This window comes from Drosophila subpulchrella, chromosome 4 (genome assembly GCF_014743375.2).
Source record: "Drosophila subpulchrella strain 33 F10 #4 breed RU33 chromosome 4, RU_Dsub_v1.1 Primary Assembly, whole genome shotgun sequence".
In the NCBI taxonomy this organism is placed as follows: Eukaryota; Metazoa; Arthropoda; class Insecta; order Diptera; family Drosophilidae; genus Drosophila; species Drosophila subpulchrella.
In genome coordinates, this window is record NC_050608.1 from 1,690,897 (window position 1) to 1,713,547 (window position 22,651).

Below are 22,651 nucleotides of genomic sequence, written 5' to 3' on the forward strand. Positions count from 1 at the left end.
CTCCAGCGCTTCAACTATTCTGCGGACTTGCTTCCTGTCGGTCAAGTCCCACAACAATGGGCAACAGCTTGGATTAGGCGTCCTTTTTCATCTGCACTGACCTTCCTTAGCCGTTTTGGGTGTTTTTCTTCCATTTTTAATTTTTAAATTCCCCACCGATCCTGCACGAACACCGCCAAAGATTAAATTTCTTATTCTTTGGGCCGCGGCTAACGGCGTTCATCGAAAATTCACTCGCGAAATCTGGTATTTTTTCTGGTATTTCCTTAGCTCATCTCAGTACTGCGCTGAAAAACAGACCCGACGAAAAGTTTTAGCCGCCTGTTTGCCTCTCGCTCACTCCTATGGTTAGCTCGCGGTTTTCGTCGATGTGAGTACTAGGCTTTAGTGAAAAAACAACCCGTGAAAGGGCATGGCGTATTTGTTAACTTCTTGTGTGCATTGGTGGGTGCTTTTTTTTAGGAGGATAAACGTTTGATTAAAATTCAAATTGTACTTATTTTAACAAAACCTTTTTAAATTTTGATATTACAAGGAAATGTTGTCCTTAAAACAATAGAACAAATTTTAATTTACAAACAAATTTATTTGGCTGCAAAGTGCTTTCAAAACGTCTTAATTAACAAAAAAGAATTTGGTACGCAATTCACGGCTTTTCCTCAAACCTGTCTCCAATCAATCGTATTGAGCGTGTTCAAGAAAAATTCCTATCTTTTGCCCTTCTTTCTCTAAACTTTAATGACCCGGTTCCCTCTTACTCTGCGAAATGTCGTCTTGTGCACCTTTCTTCCCTACAACATCGTAGAACAACTAGCGCACTAGTTTTTTTTGTGACCTGCTGTCCTCCAAAATAGACTGCCCTGCATTGCTGAGTAGCATAGGCTTTTCCGTATCTGGTAGGTCTTTAAGGTCATTTTAACCTTTTTTTATTCCGGCATATAGAGCTAACTATGCTTTTAATGAGCCTCTGTGTAGAGCCTTGTTCTACTGGAACAAACTTCCATCTCACATGCGGCTGGACCCATGCTCCCCTAGGGAATTTATTAAGAAAACCCTTTACAATTACCTTTCGTCCCTTAGTATTTAGTTTAGTAATAGACAAGTAGCCAGTTAAGGTACCAACTGTTGGCGAAATAAATAAATAAATAAATAAATAAATAAATAATAAAAATAATTAATCGTTTAATGACGACGATTTGCAGCAAGCAGAAAATTTCGACCATTTTTGTTTTTTGTAAAATGTGTTCTATCGTTTATTTATCATCCAGAAATGACTACGTAGTGACTTTTCTGCGATAAATGTATGTAAAAACGCATGCAGAATGTCAGTGCAGATAAAAAAAATGCATAATGAAAGCTGTTGCCCATTATTGTAGGACTTCACCGACAGGAAGCAACAAGCCAAGTCCGCAAAACAGTGTTCCTGGATGTGATACACTAAAGAATCCCTGTGGGGAAGAACATGCCGAGTGGGACATCCTGCCGGGCGTGTCCGCTCCCGCGATACGAGAAGGAAGCTTTTAACTACCAACTTACATATATAAAAACATCCATTGAACATTCGATTAATTTTTAATTTAATTTGTTTGTGCACCAGCAGTCTTGGATTTTATAATTGCTCCAATTGATTTCTTATCCGTTTGTCAACAAACCCAGCTGCTTGACAGTAAGACCATATGCATTGTGGGTGAATTTTGAAACTTTGGTAACACCACAAGTAATAGGATTCTTCGACTAGTGAAACTCTTATCCGATCTGAGTATTAAGCATAAGAAATACACGTGCTAGAAAGAGCCGGGAAAAGTCAGTACAACTAGCTTTAACGGAAAATGGGACCGCGCACGCAAATCGATTCAGTATTCCACTTTCTATTTTCAGTATTTTTTGTTTAGCTTAGGTGTTTTTTGGTACTTGGCGTTTCGGGATTTTTTAAGAACGAAATGCATTTCAACTGCAAAGGCGCCGTTAAAAAGAAATAGTTGTAGATGCAGACCCAAGAAATCGAAACGCTAGGTACAAAAGTCATCTAAACTAGTACAAAATACTGAATCGATTTTACTTATGCAAAAAAAATAGTCCCTGAAGCTGAATTTGGTCGCTGATACGAAAACGTCCACTGTTTACCATCTACCGTCACTGGTCGTGATATTCGTGAGCTGCTCCAACTAGTATTTATTTTCGCTAAGAATCGTCTGTTTTTGTGTTCTCCTGTCGTTCTGCCCGTCTGTCCGAGTGAACGCTATTATCTTGAAAACTACAATAAGAAGAGGGTTGGGATATCAGATTTAGGTCCCTTAGCTTTGTATTCAGCACAAGCTTGTTAGCCTTTCCACGCCCACTCATACGGCCCAAAATTGTAATCCCCGCTATATGGCTCCCTGCAGTCTCGGAAAAAATCTCTTTTCTGCTCCTATCTCACTTGCGCTCCCTTTAGTTGCGAAACGGGTATGATGAAGGAACCTAATTTTTGCTTCGTGGATTTGATTCGTATAAAATAAATTATAATTAGGGAACAAGAATCCCCTAAGAAAACGAAAATTCTCTTGGGTAGTCCGCTACAAAAACCATCTTACAGACCAGACAAAGGTCGAGACCTATCTAATCTGTTGATATTCCAAGGTCGTACCTCTTACCAGGTGACCGATTTGCAAACATCAATGGAGAAATCATTCGTCATTGGTAGTGTCGACTTTGTATTTAGTTTTTTGGAAGGTGTTCTAAATTTCTTAGAGTGATTAAATATGTTCAAATCCCGAGGTCTTAACTTGTTTTATAAAGAAAAACAATTCTTTTAACAGCTGAAGCTCTTCTAGATTTCACACGTTAAGTCTCTTATCCGGTCCTTAACGTTATTTTTGAAAAATGAATATATATACAAATAGCTTACCATATCTTATATCCCAAATTTTGTAATGGCCCTTTTGTCTCTTCTAAGATTGAAAGTGAATTTAGTTTCACGTAACACTCTCCAATAAACCTATTGATTTGCTCATGAAAAAAACATATATTATATGGTCCCCCAGACGCAAAGAAATTAAAAGCGTTACTTACTTTTATGCCTTTGTTTAATATCTCAAAAACATTATATGGATACGTAAATATGAAAACCTTAAATTATTGTCGCGATTCGGTCTCTAAAAATAGATTCCGCGGCTTAGTGTGCACGCGTTATTAGTTGTAAACATACGATAAGTATGTTTTGGCAGATGACACGAACATTTATATCGGTGTCACCGATTGTTGATCGATTTTGAATCCGCCATTTTGTAGATGTGTTGCATATAGTGAAAAGTCGAGCCTGATAATAAATGAAATTGTTTATGTGAATAATTTTGAATAAATATGTTATATGTGAGAATTAAAGCTAATGAAAGATACTAATGTTGATTGGTTAGCATAAGTCCTATTCAATCTACTTGTGTAACCCAAGTATACATAAATGTATTGCTTATGTGTACACATCTGAATGCATATGTACATATGTATGTATATGCTGTTTAATCTCGAGTGAAAAAACCAATAACTTGTTTTGTGCATGTGTACAAGCAAACTTACTCCTGCATAATGGATCTATCTCTAACTGCTTAAATTTCGGAATATTTGGAAGAGGGCATTGAGAAAATTGGTAATATTTTTTATATATTGTTATTTGGTATATGTATGTGTAGATTTGTGTAAATCTCAATATCCCACTCTTGAATTATCATTACAAGACTAAAAGATCAGTAATTGAACTTATTTAATTCCTAGTGCGTTTGAAAATACGGAAATGTCAACAAAAAAAATAACGTCATAGATACCAAATGTTTTTATGTACGTGCAAGCAATAAAATGTTCTCTCAATCGAGATGTACATATGTGTGTAGTGATACACTTGTTTATAATTGAATGCATTCACATTGTGTTTAAAACCTTTTCTTATTAATGCGCTTCGAAGTTCTGAATAAAACAATGAGAACACTGAAAGTCAATAAAGAAGACATTTATCGTTCTCATGGAGCAGGAAACAAAAATAAATGTTTTTACTGTTATAGGAGAGGGTATAAATATTCGTTGAAAGTTGTGTAATAGTTGAAAGACGGCCTTTTCGATCCTATTCAGTATATCGCCTTTGATCCAGTTTGGAAACATTCAGAAAGTTTTACACAGACTCGAATTGTTAGGACCTGATCTTGCTTTAACTTCTAAACAGAAATAGGTACGGAATCCTTCTTCCCTCTGTAAAAAATACTTCACGGGAACTTTCCGCCAAGCATTCGGCTGCGGATTTAGGTTCGCCAGGATGAAAATTAGTTGTTTAAGGGGTTACATAGAGTTGAAAAAACAACGAAGAACGTTAAACTTGAGTTCCTCGTCTACCCTTCACTGAAGCAACCAATTTAACTTATTGTCATTGGTACATTGGTACGCCGATATTAAGATATGAAATAAAAAATATAATTTACATGTTGATATTCAAAACAAAATTACAATTATACGAACTATTCAATAATTTTGGGGCCAGACAGACAGATTTAGCGTGGTGGGCGTTATAGTGGGCGTGGCACTTTGATGAAACAAACTTGCGCTGCGCAGGAAGCCCAAGAATCTGCAAGTGTTATTACAACTTGCTTACCTTTCATAGTTTCGGAGATGGCAGCATATCAAAATCGATTCGGCTAGTGATCCTGATCAAGATTTTATAATGACACACCCGTATATTTGAAACATTTATTTATAAACTTACAAGCAAAGATGTATCTAGTTGTAATTTTTTTTATTTTGACAAAAAGCAGGGACTGTAATCATTACTTTTATAAAACTCAAAAATACTGATTACTTTTTATATTATATAAATAATATAAATCATGACGAAAATGGATAGATTAACCAAAGAGAACCACTATGGTTTTTTTCTTTTCTGCGTATATCGATGACTGTATTTTGACAGATCAATCAAGCGTGCTTAGGGTTTCAATTCACTTTAGCGTTTTCAGAAGACTTTGTTTTCGATTTAAAGTACTCCGGTTTGCGGAAAGTTTTTATTTTAGTTTCATTAGAGGAATGTTTCACCGTTTCTTCCTACTTAGACAGCATTTTGTGTATGTGACGATACGTTTATCGGCCTTTGACAAAACGGAAGTTGTTGCTTGTGAATATATTTGGGAGTAATTAATTAATGTTAATGAACCAATGAGTAATGCATTTTTATTCCTGTTAATCTTAGAGTAAAAGGTATACTAGAAGGAAGGCAATATAAAAGTATATACATTCTTGATCAGGATCACTAGCCAAGTCGAACTAGCCATGTCCGTCTTTCCATCCGTCCGTGTAAACGCTGAGATCTCGGAATCTATAAAAGCTAGAAAGCTGGGATTAGGCATGCAGATTATAAAGATTCTTGGGCCTCGAAGATTCATTTTAGCAGGGTGCTATGCCCACTCTAACGTTCACAAACCGACCCCAAACTTTGGACCGTACAGACTTAATGTTAGTAAAAAACTTTTAACTCAAATGTAATGGTTTCGTCAATACCTATAGGTTTACATAAAAAAAACTTTGACACGCACTTTCTATTGACAACAAATCGCCCAAAACCGTCCTATAAACGCTATGATCGCAGAAACTATAAAACCTACAAAGTTGGGACTAAGTATGCAGGTTCCAGAGATAGCATAGCTTTTGTCAAAAATGCTTCTGTACTAAATATGTACACTTTCTAAAATGTTTGTAGCTTTAGTAGTTCTCAAGTTGCGAATGTTGGCTATTTAGAAAAGTGGTAAAACTAATGTATCCTCGATCTATTTATTTAACACCGTTTAAATAATTCCAAGTCCCAACAATTTTTTTTAATAACTTTTGAAAGGAGCATCGGGTTTTAGCAAATGACGACGTGTATTTTTAGAAATAACTATTCTAAAACCCTGGAGCATTTAACCCCAACACACATTGGGGCGAAAAAGCCAAAACCCTTCCTTAATTCAGCGAAGCCCTATAGCGATCACCTCTTGATTGGATATTGTTAAAAAACAAAACATAATTGGGTAAAAATTTTATGTGAAGGTTTTTATTTAAAAAATGTTATAAATTACTTATAGAACTCGAATTCTCCGAATATTTACTTAAATATAACATGATATTTGAAAAGGATATTAAAATCGGTCAACTTAATCTTATAGCTGCCGATTTAACGCTTATTTCCAAAAGTAATACTTCTTATATTTTAAATATTTTTTCGTATAAATCTGAATAATGTTGTTATCTAACAATTTATCTTTAGGTTCAATAATTATACCCGTTACTCGCAGAGTAAAAGGTATTCTAGATTCGTCGAAAAGTATGTAACAGGCGAAAGGAAGCGTTTCCGACCCCATAAATATATATATATATATATATTCTTGATCAGGATCACTAGCCGAGTCGATCTATCCATGTCTGTCTGTCTGTCCGTCCGGATGAACGTTGAGATCTCGGAAACTATAAGAACTAGGCTATTGGGATTTGGCATGCAGATTTCTGAGCAGCGCAAGTTTGTTTCAGCAGCATGCCACGCCCACTCTAACGCCCACAAACCGCCCAAACCTGTGGCGAACACAATTTTCATGCTAGGTAAAACATTTTAACTGAAATGTATTAGTCTCGTCAATACATATCGATTGACTCACACATGACCGCCCACATAACCATATATTGAGATCAGGGGTAGGTGGCGCATTTCAGTCTCGCTTTGCTACATGCATATTTCCGTTTCCCTTTTGTCCCTTTAGCTGAGTAACGGGTATCTGATAGTCGAGTTACTCGACTATAGCGTTCTTCCATGTTTTTTAGTGTAAACTTTAAATTGCTGAAAAACAATGGCTTTGGCGCGGGAGGGGACTTCTCGTTTTTTGCGATTTTTTTTTAATCTTCGCAGCGTATTCCAATTTTAAAGTGGCCATTTTAACATAACTTTTATCAATTTTAAATTTAAAAGCTTAGTAACGGGTATCTGATAGTCGAGACACCCGGCTACAGCGTTCTCTCTTGTAATACTCTTGCAAAAAAGTAAAAAAAAAAATTATTACTTCCGTGTTTTTTGATATATTAACTTCTTCTCTTGGGAATATCACTCTTTTAATATTTCAGAATTTCGAATAAAATGTAAATCAAATCGGACGACTTCATCGTATAGGTATCATAGAAACGATCGGAGAATTAATGTCAAAATAATACATAGATTGTTATATTTCGTTTTCGGTAAACATACATAAACGGCAGTAAATTGAAGTGGAACATTATCTTAAAATTTTTATAATTAGATTTTAGTTTCCTAAAAATTTAAAACCTCTGTCCACACAATGCCCTCACGGACGCCCTGCAAGGGTATAAAAACTTGGCGTGCCGAAATTAGCTTCCTTTCTTGTTAACAGTTAGTTTGTTTAAGCAAGGTGCCACGCCCATAAGGCGTACCCAGCTCCCACATTTATGAAGGTTTTGTATATGCAATTTGTCAAATGGGATCATCAATTAAAAAGTTATAAGCCGATAAAGGAGTCGATGCTTGTTGGCACAGTGGCGTGGTGTGCAATCTTGGGAAAGGCAGTTTTGCTGCTTGCATAACACCATTTCCCTTGCGCGCCCTTTATTTCTTCGTTGTTTTGAAATTTTTTGTTCATGCAATCCTGTATTCATATAGATTTAAACGCTGGTTTTTAAACTCCGATCACTCGATCAGCTGGAATTATGGCTACCGATCAAAGCCCTTTTTTGCGTAACTTTGAAGAGCTGTACAACAAGAAGATGTCATTTTTTATTCTTAATAGTTCCTAAATTTACATATCTAAATAAGAAATATAGTTTATATTGTATAGTCGAGTGCCTCGACTATAAGTTACCCATTACTCAGCTAACCAACTTCAGAACAGATATACCTTTGCGTAGATGTCAATAAACATGGATGTTTAAATTTTTATCTACTTAAGATTATACCCTTTTATCTACTTGCTGTGACGTTACTGACGATTTTTTATCAATACGGGCGTAAGGTCATTACCTTTTAACTTACAGTCCAAGTAAAACAATTTTCGTCCTGCCGGTAGGTATTGACTTGAATGATTTTACATTTTAATCTTTTAAAATGTGAGTGCTACATTTTTCGTCGATTTGTGGGCTTTGAATACGATAATTGCTCCTCAAAAACAACAAGAATATTGCAGTGTGTAATACAGTGTAATCATAATAAACCATTTTTTGTGGGTTGGGTGTCTTTATGGGTGTATAAAACCTATAATTAATATCATGTTTTTCTTTGATTAGGTTCGCGCAAACTACAATGTTTGCATTTGCAACATCTACCTTCCGTCATTAAACGAATGGTATCTGAAAGCGATCCAGTCTATTTCTATTAATATAGTAAATAGTACCAGGTATATGATCGGAGTCACATTGAAGAGTACAATACCATGCCTAAAACGAACCACAACTTTCGAATCAAGGTTAAAAAACGATATTCAAGAAAAGGTAAGTTTTATTAAAAGTTTAATGACTTTTCACCGATTTTCATGTTCTGTATTTTAGGTTTCCAACATGAATATAAAAGGGAAATTGAAAGAAACTTAAGGGGACGTTGTATTCGAAACTCAACCCCCAAAACAAGCGCCTCAACAGTATTTTATAACCATTTTTTCGCACCAGCGGCATTAGATATTTGTGCTTATAAAACGTACTCTGGCAGTGTTGAATGTAAAACCAACGCCAAGCTGGTTATGCCCAGATTTATGGGTTCCATTTTCGACTCACTCTTGCCTCAAAAAATGCTTTCACGTCAACACCATCATGTCCACTTTTTATTTCTATTATTGATTGCAATTAATCAAATATCTTTGTCGCAGTCTATATTATTGGAGGAATTAAGTTCAAAAGACAATAGAACAAGTTCGCAAGAAAAGTCCATTGGAAATGATAACTTTAGTAACAGCACTGGAAGTAACATGATTTCTGGAACCTCACCTATCGTGCAAAAGGATTATTTGGAAAAGTTAAATAACTTTGAGCGTAGTGTCGCAGCTGTATTAATAAAAGTCGCTTATGGGACAACATCTACAACAAAGCGAAGCATACCCGAAACTAGTTATTCCCTAGGTCCAACTACTGTTGCCACACCATTTTTGACGACACAAAGGTAAGGTCTGCTGCTCTACATACATATATACATATACATTTATGTAAATGTATGTAATATTTAAGTATGTCCTAGAAAGCACAATAGCAATAGCACAAAAGTGCTTAAAATTTGTCCACGTGGTTTATGGACGGCCCCTTATAGAAGCTGTACGTATGTTTATGTACAAATCTTCCAAATATACGGTTTCTTTATTATACGTATGATTTTTATACCCCTGCAGAGGGTATAATGATTTCAGTCAGAAGTTTTCAACTCTGTGAAGGAGACGTGTCCGACCCCATAAAGTATATACATATATTCTTGATCACCATCACTAGACGAGTCGAACTAGCCATGTTCGTCTGTCCGCAAACTAGTCTCTCAGTTTGAAAGCTAAAACTTATTGCTTATTTCGATGGGAATATTGTATCAGATTGCCCATTTTGCGCCTATATATAGTAGTCTCCTCGCGCACACTCCCGGTGCGATTCGTCACTACGTGCCGTCCACAGTGATACCTACATTCTTCTATATTTTGTATATTTTGCTTGCTTGGACACGGGGTTTGGCATACCGGAATATAATTTCTTAAGGTAGGATTACAGCAAAAACTACGGCCTGATTTATTTCCATAAGAGCCCCACATTCATTACACTTTGTCTTTTGTTTTCATGTGGGATCTCATATAAGTAATAAGTTATTATTTTTTATATTGTATTACGTTTTTCCAAAACAAATAATATTAATTTGAAATAATTATTTGATTTTTTGATAGATAAGTAGTGCAGCATCGTAATATATCCATAAAAGCCGTTAAAATGTATATTTATGGATTATGGGTACAGATCAACCCGTGTACAGTTTTGAAAATATTATAGCAAAAAATGTTTAAATAGCCACCCCACTTATATTTTTTAGTTTGTACACCCGTTACTCATAGAGTAAAAGAGCATACTAGATTCGTTGGAAAGTATGTAACAGATAGAAGGAAGCGCTTCCGACCTTATAAAGTATATAAATTCCTGATCGGGATCACTAGCCTGGTCGCTACCAAGCCATGTCAGTCTGTCCGTTTGTCCGTATGAACGCTGCGATCTCGGAAACTATAAGAGTTAGAATGTTGGGATTTGACATCTAGATTCTTGGGCTTCCTGCTCATCGCAAGCTTGTTTCAGCAGGGTGCCACGCCCACTCTAAAACAACACTAAACACTAAAACGAGTCTAGCGCCCACATTTTAAAATATTTAAAAAAAATTTAAATGAAGTTTGGTTCTTAATATCAGTACCCACCAAAACGCCAAAAAATCTGTCATTTTAAAGTTATAACCAAATAATAATCAATATTTTGCAATTCAAAATGCAGCAAATCAGCTGTTTTCACTAATACGCCACCAAGCCGCTAGGGATGGACGCTATACACTAGGTGGCCCCAGAGGCTAGATGTGTTAGTAAAAAGCAAAGTTGCTTTAAGCATATCACCATTCCTCTGGCACTGGATTTAGCTAAGAAACGGGTTTCTCTTGTTTAAAATGTACAAAAAGCTAAATAAATTGGCGAAAAAATTAAAGCACCACTTCTATAAAAATGCAGTTTAATTGAATTTCATACTTACCTTTGCTAGGAATTACTATCTTATGAACATTAACATTATAGAATGACTGATGACTTCCTTCATGAATCGTATTGAACTTTTTTTTAAAAAGGAGAAGTCATTTCGTTGCATCCTGCATGATAAATGGTTGTTGTGGTATTTTGTTGCTTAAATATGATGTTACTCATAAAAAGGAGCTCATTTTACCAAATTGATGTTTGGGATCAGTAGTTTGCATAAGTTTGAGTTAAACAATTTACGTGTTTTTGGGGATCCTTGGAAATCCTTCTTTTAAACTTAAAATATGCTATTACGTGGACATCTATGGCTAAATAAAATGTAAAGACAAATCCACCTGATTTTGATTTATGTAAATCGTGTCTTCCTTTCGCCAGATAAAATAGTTTTAGTGTAAACGTGGATATTCGGCGAAAGAGTGGTGATATTGTCGAAATAGCTATAATAAATCTTAGAATCAATGTGCTTTGATATCAAGGGTGTACTGTGCATTTAAAAAAAAAACGGGGGTGGGCGTGGCCGGGTTTATATAGAACGTTCCATATATTTTTTTACAACCCAAATTTGCTTTTGCCCTCACATGATTTGGAGATGTAAAGTGAAAGTCAAAAGGGCACTTTCAATAGTCCAACCGTTCGAAAGTATGGATAATGTCGATAGTGACATACATTTTTTTTTGCACATCTGTGACTAATATTAAAATACTTTTTGATTTTTTCAGATATCCCTCCGTACACAAACAACATAGTGTCAGTGGTCGTCAAAAAAATTATGAACTAGACTTAGAGAGAGATCATGCGTTGCCCACATCTGCCCCCAACGCTGATATACTAAAAAGTAATAATAATCCGACTTACCCAAATCCAAACCGCCATCATTCACATGATAGAGACCGACACAGGAATACCGTGCAGTATAATTCGACTCCGATACCATCTAGTAAGTTAACATTTTTTTTTACTTTTTTTTTCTTCAATGTAATGAATTTTTACAGTTCCCAACCTTTTGAAAAAATCAAATGGAGGACAACTACCAACAATACCAATGTACCCTGGTGATATTCCATCCTATTCCCCGCCGTCTCGAGCATTCTTTACACCGCCATTGCCGCCGGAGTATCAAAATCCCTTTGCCGACAAGCCTACCTTACGTGGTACCAATAATGAGGGTCTAATTGCAATTAATAGGCGTCCGATACCACCTCCTAGTTTGATGCCTAGTCAGGATCGGATCCCCATTCGACCACCAGATCTGGCTGGCAATAGTAACGATGCCATTGTTAATCCATTGGCGGATTTAAGTTACTCTAATTCTGGTTTAGATGAAAAACACTCTCTTGAATCAACTGTCTTTCACGGAACGGTGTCTGATGTGTCCACAACAGATCGTAAAAAAGCTCTCAATACACCGGCACGTGCCAGCGGCGAGGACCTTTTAAATGAAAAGACAACCAGGGTAAAGGGACAGGGGTCTCTTGAACCGGGTGCCAATGACCCTATTAAAAGACAAGAAGTTTTACCCAACATAAGACGTATTTTGGGATCGAATGGAAGGAACAGCGACATACCAGCAGTGTTGTTAAAGCAAGTAACTCAGCGACCCATAATAAACATGCGCAACCCGCCTTCTTCACCAATTGTACTGATTGAAAAGTCCTTAACGAACGAGGAAAACTCAGATGCTGATGGATCCTCCATGGTTAGTCCTAATATAAATCAGAGCAAGTACCAGCCTGGTCAGTTGGATTACTATGACAATGCTAATCAGACTACAGGAACCACACCATCAGCAGCTGCTGCCATTGGGGAAGTGTCGGCTACCTCATTTTCATACGCCACTACAAACGCGGGCCAGCCAGGACATACAGGAAAGAATACTGACGCTGTTAAGGGTTTGGTTCCGAACCTAGGCGATCGTGATGCTGTCGCCGCCTCAGCTGCAGCCGCTTCAGCACACAGTACATGGACCTGGGCCTGGAATATTCACATCTATCTGTCGGTTGTTCTGTTTACCATTTTATCGGTATATTCGCTTTACAAACTGCTGACCTATAACAAGCTTACACATTTGTTTGCACAGTCTTATTTTGTGTGCATCCATCTCATACTTATTGTGACCTGCATAATGCGAATATTTTTTCTTTGTTTCGATGCATACAACGTTCATGGTTCCTTTAATATATTTACCTCAGAACTCTTGCTGAATCTACCTTCGACATTCTTAACAGTAGCTTTCTCTGTACTTATATTGTTTCTCTTCCTCAAGTCTTTGAACCACAAAAACAATAGATATTCAGCTCTGATAAGGCCGCTAACAGTGGTTGTGGGCTGTGGCGTTCACGTTGTGCTTTGCATTACATTGCATTACGTTGAATCCTATACTTTAAAAAATCATCATTTATATTTTCAACAACAGCAGCAACAGCAGTACTTTCGCAGGCAGCATCTTCATAATCAGCAAGGCCAAGGTATTGCTACAATGTCTCCTTCGGCAATTTTGCCTCCGCCTCCCCGAGTCTTGACCCTTATATGTCAGATAATTTATATATTTATATGTCTGAGCTTGGGACTATTATATCTCTACTTGTATCGGATTTTAAAACGCATTCTTCGCAGCAAATCTCAAAACTATATACATGGTTATCAGAATTTATCCTACGCCATACACATTACGATTGCCACGGCTCTACTGTTTGTTCTACTTGCCGCCCTCCAAATATTCGGTGCCATATGTATTTCGTCATCTCGTCAAACTAATATATTAGATGTCGACTGGCTTCAATGGGGATATCAGTTCTCTCTACGTCTTATAGAGATAGCGATAATAACTTTAATTTCATGGGTAACCGGACTTAAAACCAGTGTCGGGCACGATACATTAAATGCTGTGAGTGGGGATGTTCGAATGGTCGGTTCCGGACCGGGACCTATGGGTGCGTATGGCCAGGATGGCGGTTCAACCAACAATGCCATCAGAGAAAAACATGTTGGAAACGGCACTGGCACACACAACTCAAATGTGACAAACTTCTTTCTGCCGTGCACATCAAGCTCTAGTCAGGAGCAGTTTGAAGGCGACTATCCAGCTATTTGCAACGCTAATACCAATCTTCACACATACACAATGCGCACGGGTAAACTTATATATGACGATAGCTATGCCCTGAATTCTATAGGGCCCTCAGCCACTGGATCTTCAAACAGTCGCCCCTGCGAGTATCAACTGCAGGAGCCTATGTACCAAAGGCCTTATGATACGGGTTCCATTGGAAGTGCTCTAAATGGTCAGAACGTAACAGATTATGGAAATAAAGCTCAGAACTACAAGCAACAACATCAATCACATCAATTGCACTTTCACGAGCAGCCCACCTATATGAGTACGGACTATATGACAGATGCTGCACCAGACCATTACGAAAATCCGAATTTCAATTTGCGCAACACTAACAGTACAAAAGCTGAACAAATGCAAAAGGAAATGTATGATAATAATGGAGTTGGTTCCACCTCAGGTTCTGGATCTTCACAGCACCAAGTGGTACTTTTGCAAAATGACAATTGCTATTCTGAGCCACTTGAACAGGAAAACAAAAGGTATGAATTTAACATCTTTGAGCGTCCTGTGTTTAAAGACAAATCAGCTCACAACATTCAGTCCAACACTGAGTGCTTTGAAGATCGTCAAAAGATAACAAACGGTCGAAAATGTGAAAGAAAGTTTGCTGGTAATGGTACGTTAGAACGTAATTTCTACGAAAACAAGAATCCCGAGCGCCGCAGTTCAAACTCAACAAATTCCTGCTCCTCATCCAATGGAGGAGGAGGGGGGCGATATGCAAGCTATAGTTCGTATGAGCGCGGATTCTTCAACGGCGTTTGTAAGAGTGGCACTTTGAGCAGTATTGCTGGTGGTGGAATAACATCGGGCGGAGCTGTTCCAGGTCGTAATCTAGAAGTACCAATTGTTTCTGCTGGAACTCAACGAATAATTGCCAATGGAGCACAGACGTTGGGTATATCGGATAGAGACAGAGCCCAGTACTATCAGAGAGCAAGTGGACGTACTTCGAATTTGAGGTCATTGCAGGATGGTACTGGAACTGACATGTTTAAAAGTATACCCATAAGGCAGCATCAACTACAACAGCTATCTTATAATCACAATTCGGAAGATGAAGAGGAAGAGGAGGAAGACGATATAATATCAGGAAGCAATGTAGAGTGTACAAACTTGATAAACAACGATACTGGTTCTGTCGTTATTGCCGATGACAGCGCTCCAGCTTCTATTTCCATAAACGGCAAAACGTCATCATATGCCAGCGCAGTAGCAACTAAAAATTTTTCGAATGACCCGCTTTTACATGCAAATGTGAACGCACACGCACAGTTGCATATTCAAAATACTGGAAAGCTTCGTTCTGAGTTGTGCACTGCTTCATCAGCTTCGGTTGCGTCTGCATCTTCGAACTCATGCACAACATCCAGTGCTTCTGATAGTATGTTAGTAGCAGATCAGGGCTTTCTTCGTTTTCGGTCCATAGAGGATCAAAATAGCGCCCAAAGTGGAAACAATGTAGAAGCCGAAAGGGCTGTTGTATCTTCCCTTCGTCTTAAAAGTTGCAGTGCGACTGTAAGTGGCATTGATTGCTAAGATTTTACGTCCCAGATACATAGCTTTGCATGTCATAACGATAACCATTTTGTTTCTGTAACTCACTATCAATCAAACACTGCATTGATTGCCCGTTTATGCCAATAAAAGTAGTTAAATCACCACTTTCTACTATCTTCAAACTTGTGATATATATATAACAAAAAATAGCGAAAAGCAGAATTAAATCAGTAAATATACGATTTTTCAGTATACCCCTTTTTCATTCGGTAAAAAATTATCTTATTCTCAAAATAAAAAAAATAAATTAATTATACATTCATTTGTAAAAAAAAAAGATTTTAATGCTTAGCTGGGAAGTTTCAAGTTTATGCTTTACTTCATTACATATATGTATTTTTATTCACGAACCCATATACCTTAAATAACTCATAGATCGATTTAAGCATCATAAATGTATATTTCGTCCGTCACAATATATTATTTACCTAGTAAATATGTATATAAATAATTACATATACTGATTAAAGATTTTATAATATAAATATTACCCTTGGAAGTACATTTGTATAAATTGTAATGTTTATTATTTTTAACTAGCAACACCATCCTTTATAATAGCTTACAACCCTCTTTTCCTGTTAATTAGACAAGCGCAACACAAAAGCAAATTGAAATGGATTGCTCTACGTTTTTTTTTTCAAAAAAAGGTTTTTTTATAATTTATTTTTAACTTTGTATTTAAAAAAAAATTATCTTGTTTTCGAAATTTAACAACACAAAATAGACCCAATTTATAAATTAAAAGTTAAGTGACTTTGATATATTTAATGATTTAATTAAGCATAAGACACAAGTAAAATTATGATAATAAAATAAAAATTGTTTTTATTCACATTCAAATAAATCTAAAGCAAACGGTGTAAAAAGAAACATGCGTTTTTATGCTAACTAATCTTTCAATAGAGTTTTTTGAAAAGGCCGACAAACGTAATACTGCAAATGATATTCCCTTTTCCTTTATTTCGCATAGTTGGCCTATGCAAAAGTGAATTTAATGTTTATTGATTTAATGAAGATTAAATATTTACTAAGGAACATATACAAAAAATGCTTTTCATATAAGTAAAACGGCCTGTTATAAATAAACGTTAATTACATAGTACTGATTAGTTAAGGCTTTTGCATTTTTTATTGTTGACATCATCAAAAATAAATGTATTCGTAAAAATACTTCTACATTAAGGATACTATTTATAAGGTTATAGTTTAAATCTTTCAATGCAACACCTTAAACCCGTCAATGACTTGTTAGGAAGCCATACATTACTATTATTATATATAACCTGTAAATATATTTTTATATCTATATGGAATAACATATTTCCATAATAATGAAATGACAAACATTTACCAACAATATTTCCGAATTATAATTATCCTTTACTTACATAGTACACATAAACAAAGAAACAACATGTATGCGTATTCTTGAATGTAATTAACTTTAATAAGCTAGCCAGGCAAAAATAAATATAAAATACTAAATTTAAAATACCTTTCCTTTTCATTAAATCTACCTAGATCTTGAATTGCTAATCATTATTACCTAAGGGGCGGTTCACATGTTACGTATCGCGGATTTCACGATAAATAAACCACCACCTAAAATTATAAAAGCCAATTTTTCCCCTAAAAAAATAACATTTGTTTATTTAAATGTAAATTAACTAAAACGAACTAACTTTTTTTTCAAAACAGAGTCCGTCTACCGTCTCTACAAAAAAATACGTATCTCCCCTTGTAACACATTGCAGAGGTTGCGTACGTTATGCAACTAGAAATCAAGAAGATACGCTATAGTCGAGTGCCTCGACTTCCAGGTACCGGTTACTTTGAGGAAAACTTGTATTGATGCTTACGTACATTTTCCCCAAATTTTCGCCCGAAGAGATTTCTGTGACATACCGAATAAAGTGATTCTCAATAAATAGATATTGACCAATAAAAATCAATTAAAATATACTGTAATATCTCCTTAAAACCCTTATACTCAGGCTGTGGTTCTGAGTAGCCTTTGGTTCCTCGTTGAGCTCCGAATTCAGGTCCGCCTAGACAACAACTTCTGACCGAGGCATCATCCGTCCCATAGATGGCGGTTGGCACTCCAAGATTTCAACCACAAACATACCAGTCCCAAATAAGTGGAAAGGACATCGGAACTATCCCATGTCGTCCATTTCTCCGCGAAAGTTTACAAATGCCCTGTATATTTTATCCGGTAGTTGATCATCTAACTGGTCTTTCAGCCTCAAGAGACAGCAAGGAAATCCCAGAGGAAGTACCTGACTGCTTGTTGGCCACCACAAATTTGACAGCTTCAGGAGCGATCCTGATCCTTGATCATGGTGCTTGCGCGCAGCAATCGTCTCCTTGGTTATTTCCCTCTGAAGTTCACACGTACTTCGAGAACCAATTACTGAAACGCACTTGCCTAGCCAGGCAACCCACGAGGGGTAATTTCGTAGGAAAAATATTCGAAAAGCGACTCAGCGCAGCCATTGAAACGGCGGGAGGACTGTCGGTTTTGTAATGCGAACTCCGACGAGGTCTCCATAGAGGAATCGCTGGACTTCACTATCACCAGCTATTTGGCAGCTTAACTTGAGCTGGAGGACACGCTAACGGATGGATTTACAGTGCCGAGCTTTTCTGTTGGCACAGTATCTTGAACTTCAAATTTAGCTTCAACAAATTTTTTTTAAAAAACGGCAATATTTAATAATTAAATTATTTTTGTTTCATTGATTTATCTATTAAAACTCATTTTTTTAAATTCAAAAACCAATAAATAGCACTCTTGTTTTTATTAGGGGAGTATAGGGTATACTCAAGAACTGTTCGAACAAATATTTTTCAAAAGTTTAAAAGCAGAAAGTTGCTGACATTTAAGATCATATTCCTGTAAAAGATCGATGCTAAAATTCCAGCGGAGTTAAATTCAGCTCTTGGCGTAAACAAATATTTTTTGCAGATGTGGAAAACAAAAAAATTGTTTTTAGTCTTCTTTATTTGTTTCTTTTCTACAGCCGATAAGAAAAGAAACAAAGAAAGATAAAATGTCAGCAAATACCAAAAAAAAAAATCTTCATACCCTACAAAATGCTTGTCACGATACCCTTACAAGAAACTGTTGGAAATATAATGGTGCCACTTTCAAAAGACCCAATAGAAAAAATCACAAAGTACCAAGAACTGTTGCGTAAGATCATATTAATACTTGTATTTATTTATCTGACTTGGTTTTCTACAAATCTTTTATTTATCTTTTATTTATTTATTTTTAGAAACAAAAAAGTAAATATCCTTATCTGTGCGAAAAAGAATATTCCATTTGCAGGGTCAGGGTCGATTGTATACTAACATTTGGAAATGGGTGCAGGAAGCCGTTTTTAGCGTTCGGAGCCTTTTATGGCGTTCTAAAGGACTATCACCGTGCAAAAATGCAAGGAACATAAGACGGTGCAAAGCTTCGAGTGGCCAGGGAGACGAAAGGATCATATAAAAGGATAATGACAACCCCCAGACCTACTCATCGCCAATCTAAGTTTATGATAGCAAGTAGAGTTAAGGGCAATACTTTTTTGGTTTGCAAATATAACCATCTTTGGTTTAATTTAAGGTAAGAAAACGATTTTACGGTGCAAAGTTAGTGGAGAAAAATCTTATTTTATGTAGTGTTACCGAATTTTTCAAAGTTCACCGTTGACAAACATAAAACAAAAGAATTGGAGATAATAAAAAAAGACTACTCTGCTGGTCCACAAAACAAACATAAAAACAAGGAAGAACGCTATAGTCGAGTGCCTAGACTATCAGATACCCGTTACTCAGCTAAAGGGACCAAAGGGAAATGGAGATAAGCAAGCAGCAAAGCAAGATTGAAATGCGCCACCTACCGGCGGTAGACAGATTTAAACGTTATGTGCGTTAGGGTGGGCGTGGCAAATTTTTTTTTGGGTCAATCGATAGGTATTGACGAAACCAATACAGTTCAGTTAAATTTTAATTAATTAAATTTGTATCTAGCATGAAAATTGTGGGCGCCACAGGTAACAAACTTGCGCTGCGCACAAGGCAACGGAATCTAAATCTGAGATCCCAATTCTCTGTCTTTGATAGTTTCCGAGATATCCACGTTCATATTTACGATTTTTTTAAGTTTGTGGGCGTAAAAGTGGGCGTGGCAATCTTTTTTTTTTTTGAGTCAATCGATAGGTATTGATGAGAACAATACATTTCAGTTAAAATTTGTATTCTAGTATCAAAACTGTAAGAGCCACAGTTTTGGGCGGTTTGTGGGTGTTAGAGTGGGCGTGGCACTGTACTGGAACAAACTTGCGCTGCGTAAGAAGCTCAGGAATCTGCACGCCAAATCTCAATAGCCTAGTTTCCGAGATCTCAGTGTTCATCCGGACAGACGGACATGGCTAGATCGACTCGACTAGTGATCCTGATCAAGAATACATATACTTAATGGGGTCGGAAACGCTCCCTTCTGCCTGTTACATACTTTCCGACGAATCTAGTATACCCTTTTACTCTACGAGTAACGGGTATAATAAATGCAATGTTCAACGGAGTTTTTCCTCCTCCCTCCAACAGCGCGTCCTCTAACTTCCCCTTAGTTGCCAAGTAGCTGGTAGTAATGGAGTCCAATGATTGCCGAAGGGAGAGCTTGTCGGAGATCGTATTACTGGTGCTTCTTCTAAAAACAAACTTATATTAGTAAAACGTAACCAAATTCTCTTGGCCAGAATGTACTTTCTTTGCGAGGACACTTTCGGCAGGATGTCCATGTAGGGAAGGAAGTCTTACTCGGCGTTCTCCTTGCACTGGGATGCTCTAGTGGATCTCCTCCAGCACTTCCATTCTTCTGCGAATTTTCCCTGTTGTGGTATTGATTCCTGTGGATGCGGTTCTCCAATGGAGAACTCGTCATAGTAAAATTAAGTTAGTTGAATTTACTTATAATGTTATGTTTATGTATTATACATTACTATTAAAACGTAATTTTTTAGTTTAGCTATAGAATTTTATTCCGTTAAAATCTATTTAATTATTAAAAACATTTAAGGGGTTATATTCCTTTTTATATATATTGATTTCAGTCAGAAGTTTGCAACGCAGTGAAGGAGACGTTTCCGACCCCATAAAGTATATATATTCTTGATCAGCATGACTAGACGGAGTCGATCTAGCCATGTCCGCCTGTCCGTCTGGCCGTCTGTCCGTCTGTCCGTCCGTTTCTACGCAAACTTGTCTCTCAGTTCTAAAGCTATCGGGCTGAAACTTTCCCAAAAGTCTTATATCTTTTGCAGGTAGTATATAAGTCGGAACCAGCCGGATCGGACAACTATATCTTATAGCTCCCATAGGAATAATCGGAAAAAAATTTTTTTTAAATTATATCTTTTGTGTTTTTTGGCATATAACCTCATAAGCTTGGAAATAACATTTTTTAATTAGTTTTGAATTTTGAATTAAATTTTATCGAAATTGGACGACTATATCATATAGCTGCTGATGAAACAAATTATAGCTTCGCTGTTTTTTGACATATTATCTTATACTATTGGGAATATCATTTTTGTGTTTTTAAATTTAATAATTATAGCTGCAAGGGTATATAAGCTTCGGCTTGCCGAAGCTAACTTCCTTTCTTGTTTTTTAAAAAAAAAAACCAAAATTTTTTTTTGCTGAATCCTAAAGTATATCCCCTAGAGAACATTTTCCCAAATTTTCATAGAGATCCAAATAATAGTTCGATAGGAAATCAGCGCCCGGCAAGAACTGACTGCGCCATCATCTAAACCCTTCGTCTGAAACCCTTTTCTTTTTAAGAAGCGGAAAACATAAGGTCTGATGTTTTCTTGAAAAGTGACTGTGTTTTCAACCATACAAACCCTCGAAGATCAGTTTTTCACGAGCTTCTTTGAATGCGATTATCTCAAAGTCGTGTTTTTCCAAAAGTGCCTTTGCTGTGACCGCGATTGCACAAGAACTATTTGATCGATCTTCTTCATTTTTTTTTTTTAATTATTCGTAATGATTGTGCCGAGTTCGTGAACAATTCAGTTTTTATGCGCCAATTTTGATTTTGCAGATCAGAATTTTTAATAAAATTTTTAGAACTCGTAAAATCAACTTTTTGGAAAAATCGTTACTGTATGCAGAAAAAACCAAATATTCTTGAAAATAATCGTTCACGAACTGGAAATAATACTATACTAATAAAAATTTTTTGGTTTTTAGATTTCAGTTGACCTGCTGGACTTCCATCGTAGTTACCGCAAGCCGCTATAAAAAAGGGTTCCGAGAGAATTGCCATAACTTCGTAAATTATTTATATTTTTTCAAGAACAAACGCTTGTTGTTTCGATAAAAACATGTACTATCAATAAATAATAACTTCAGTGTCATAAAATAATTGCTACACACCTGAAAAAAAATCCAAAGTTCCCTCAATTTTTTCGCTCAAAAAGGTATATAACCCCTTAAGTGTAAACATTTTTAAGAAATTTATATTGCGTTTGTACTTAAGGAGTAAAAATGTTATAGTCGGATATGTTTTGCGCCAACAGAAGATAAAACAAAATAAATCATGTAGGGGTGATAAGAAGACTTGGTGAATTCTGTTTGAGTTATTAAAAAAGAAGCAGGCAATTTAAATTGTGCGCTGCGAAACACATTTATTTTGTCATGAAAAGTGATATTTTTTGAAAATAATAGAGTTAGGTTAACGTATGTACATTAAGTTTAAGATGTTGCGCAGTGATCCAAGTTTAAAGTTCGTCAACTTAAATCTAAAAGGTAAATATACAAGTAAAACACATTTTTAAAACTATGCAAATGGTTGGCAAATTATTCAGAGGACCCGGACAAATGCCTAAGGAAGGTGATGTCGAAGGTTAAAAATAAATTAACAAGGCAAAAACAAGGCTTACTAACAGTAATTGTACCTAAATAACACAATTTAAAACAAACATGAGTCAACAAAAAAAATATTAGTTTAATATAAATATTAGTTTTATTAAATTAATATTTATTTTTGGCTTTATTTATAAAAAGGATTAAAAAAATATATTTTGTTACCGAAATCATGTGCGTGATGTGCGTCACCGGTGATTCACGGGTAAAACCTTTTTTTTGGAACTAAAGGGTACATATATGGCATGTGTGAAATCATGTCTGACTTCAAAAAATTTGTATAAGACCTATCGCGAGGGGAAAAGACGGACAT

The 22,651-nt window shown here is 36.2% G+C and overlaps 1 protein-coding gene across 1 annotated transcript; it reads left to right on the forward strand.

The window, feature by feature from the left end:
• The first annotated feature begins 3,266 nt into the window (after window positions 1-3,266).
• LOC119547262 lies at window positions 3,267-16,903 on the forward strand. Its single transcript, XM_037854080.1, has 5 exons — window positions 3,267-3,625; window positions 8,275-8,478; window positions 8,536-9,139; window positions 11,453-11,670; window positions 11,726-16,903. Exons 2-5 carry the CDS (start codon window positions 8,421-8,423, stop codon window positions 15,385-15,387), a joined length of 4,542 nt encoding a protein of 1,513 aa, XP_037710008.1. The 5' UTR covers window positions 3,267-3,625; window positions 8,275-8,420; the 3' UTR covers window positions 15,388-16,903.
• Window positions 16,904-22,651: the final 5,748 nt, after the last annotated feature.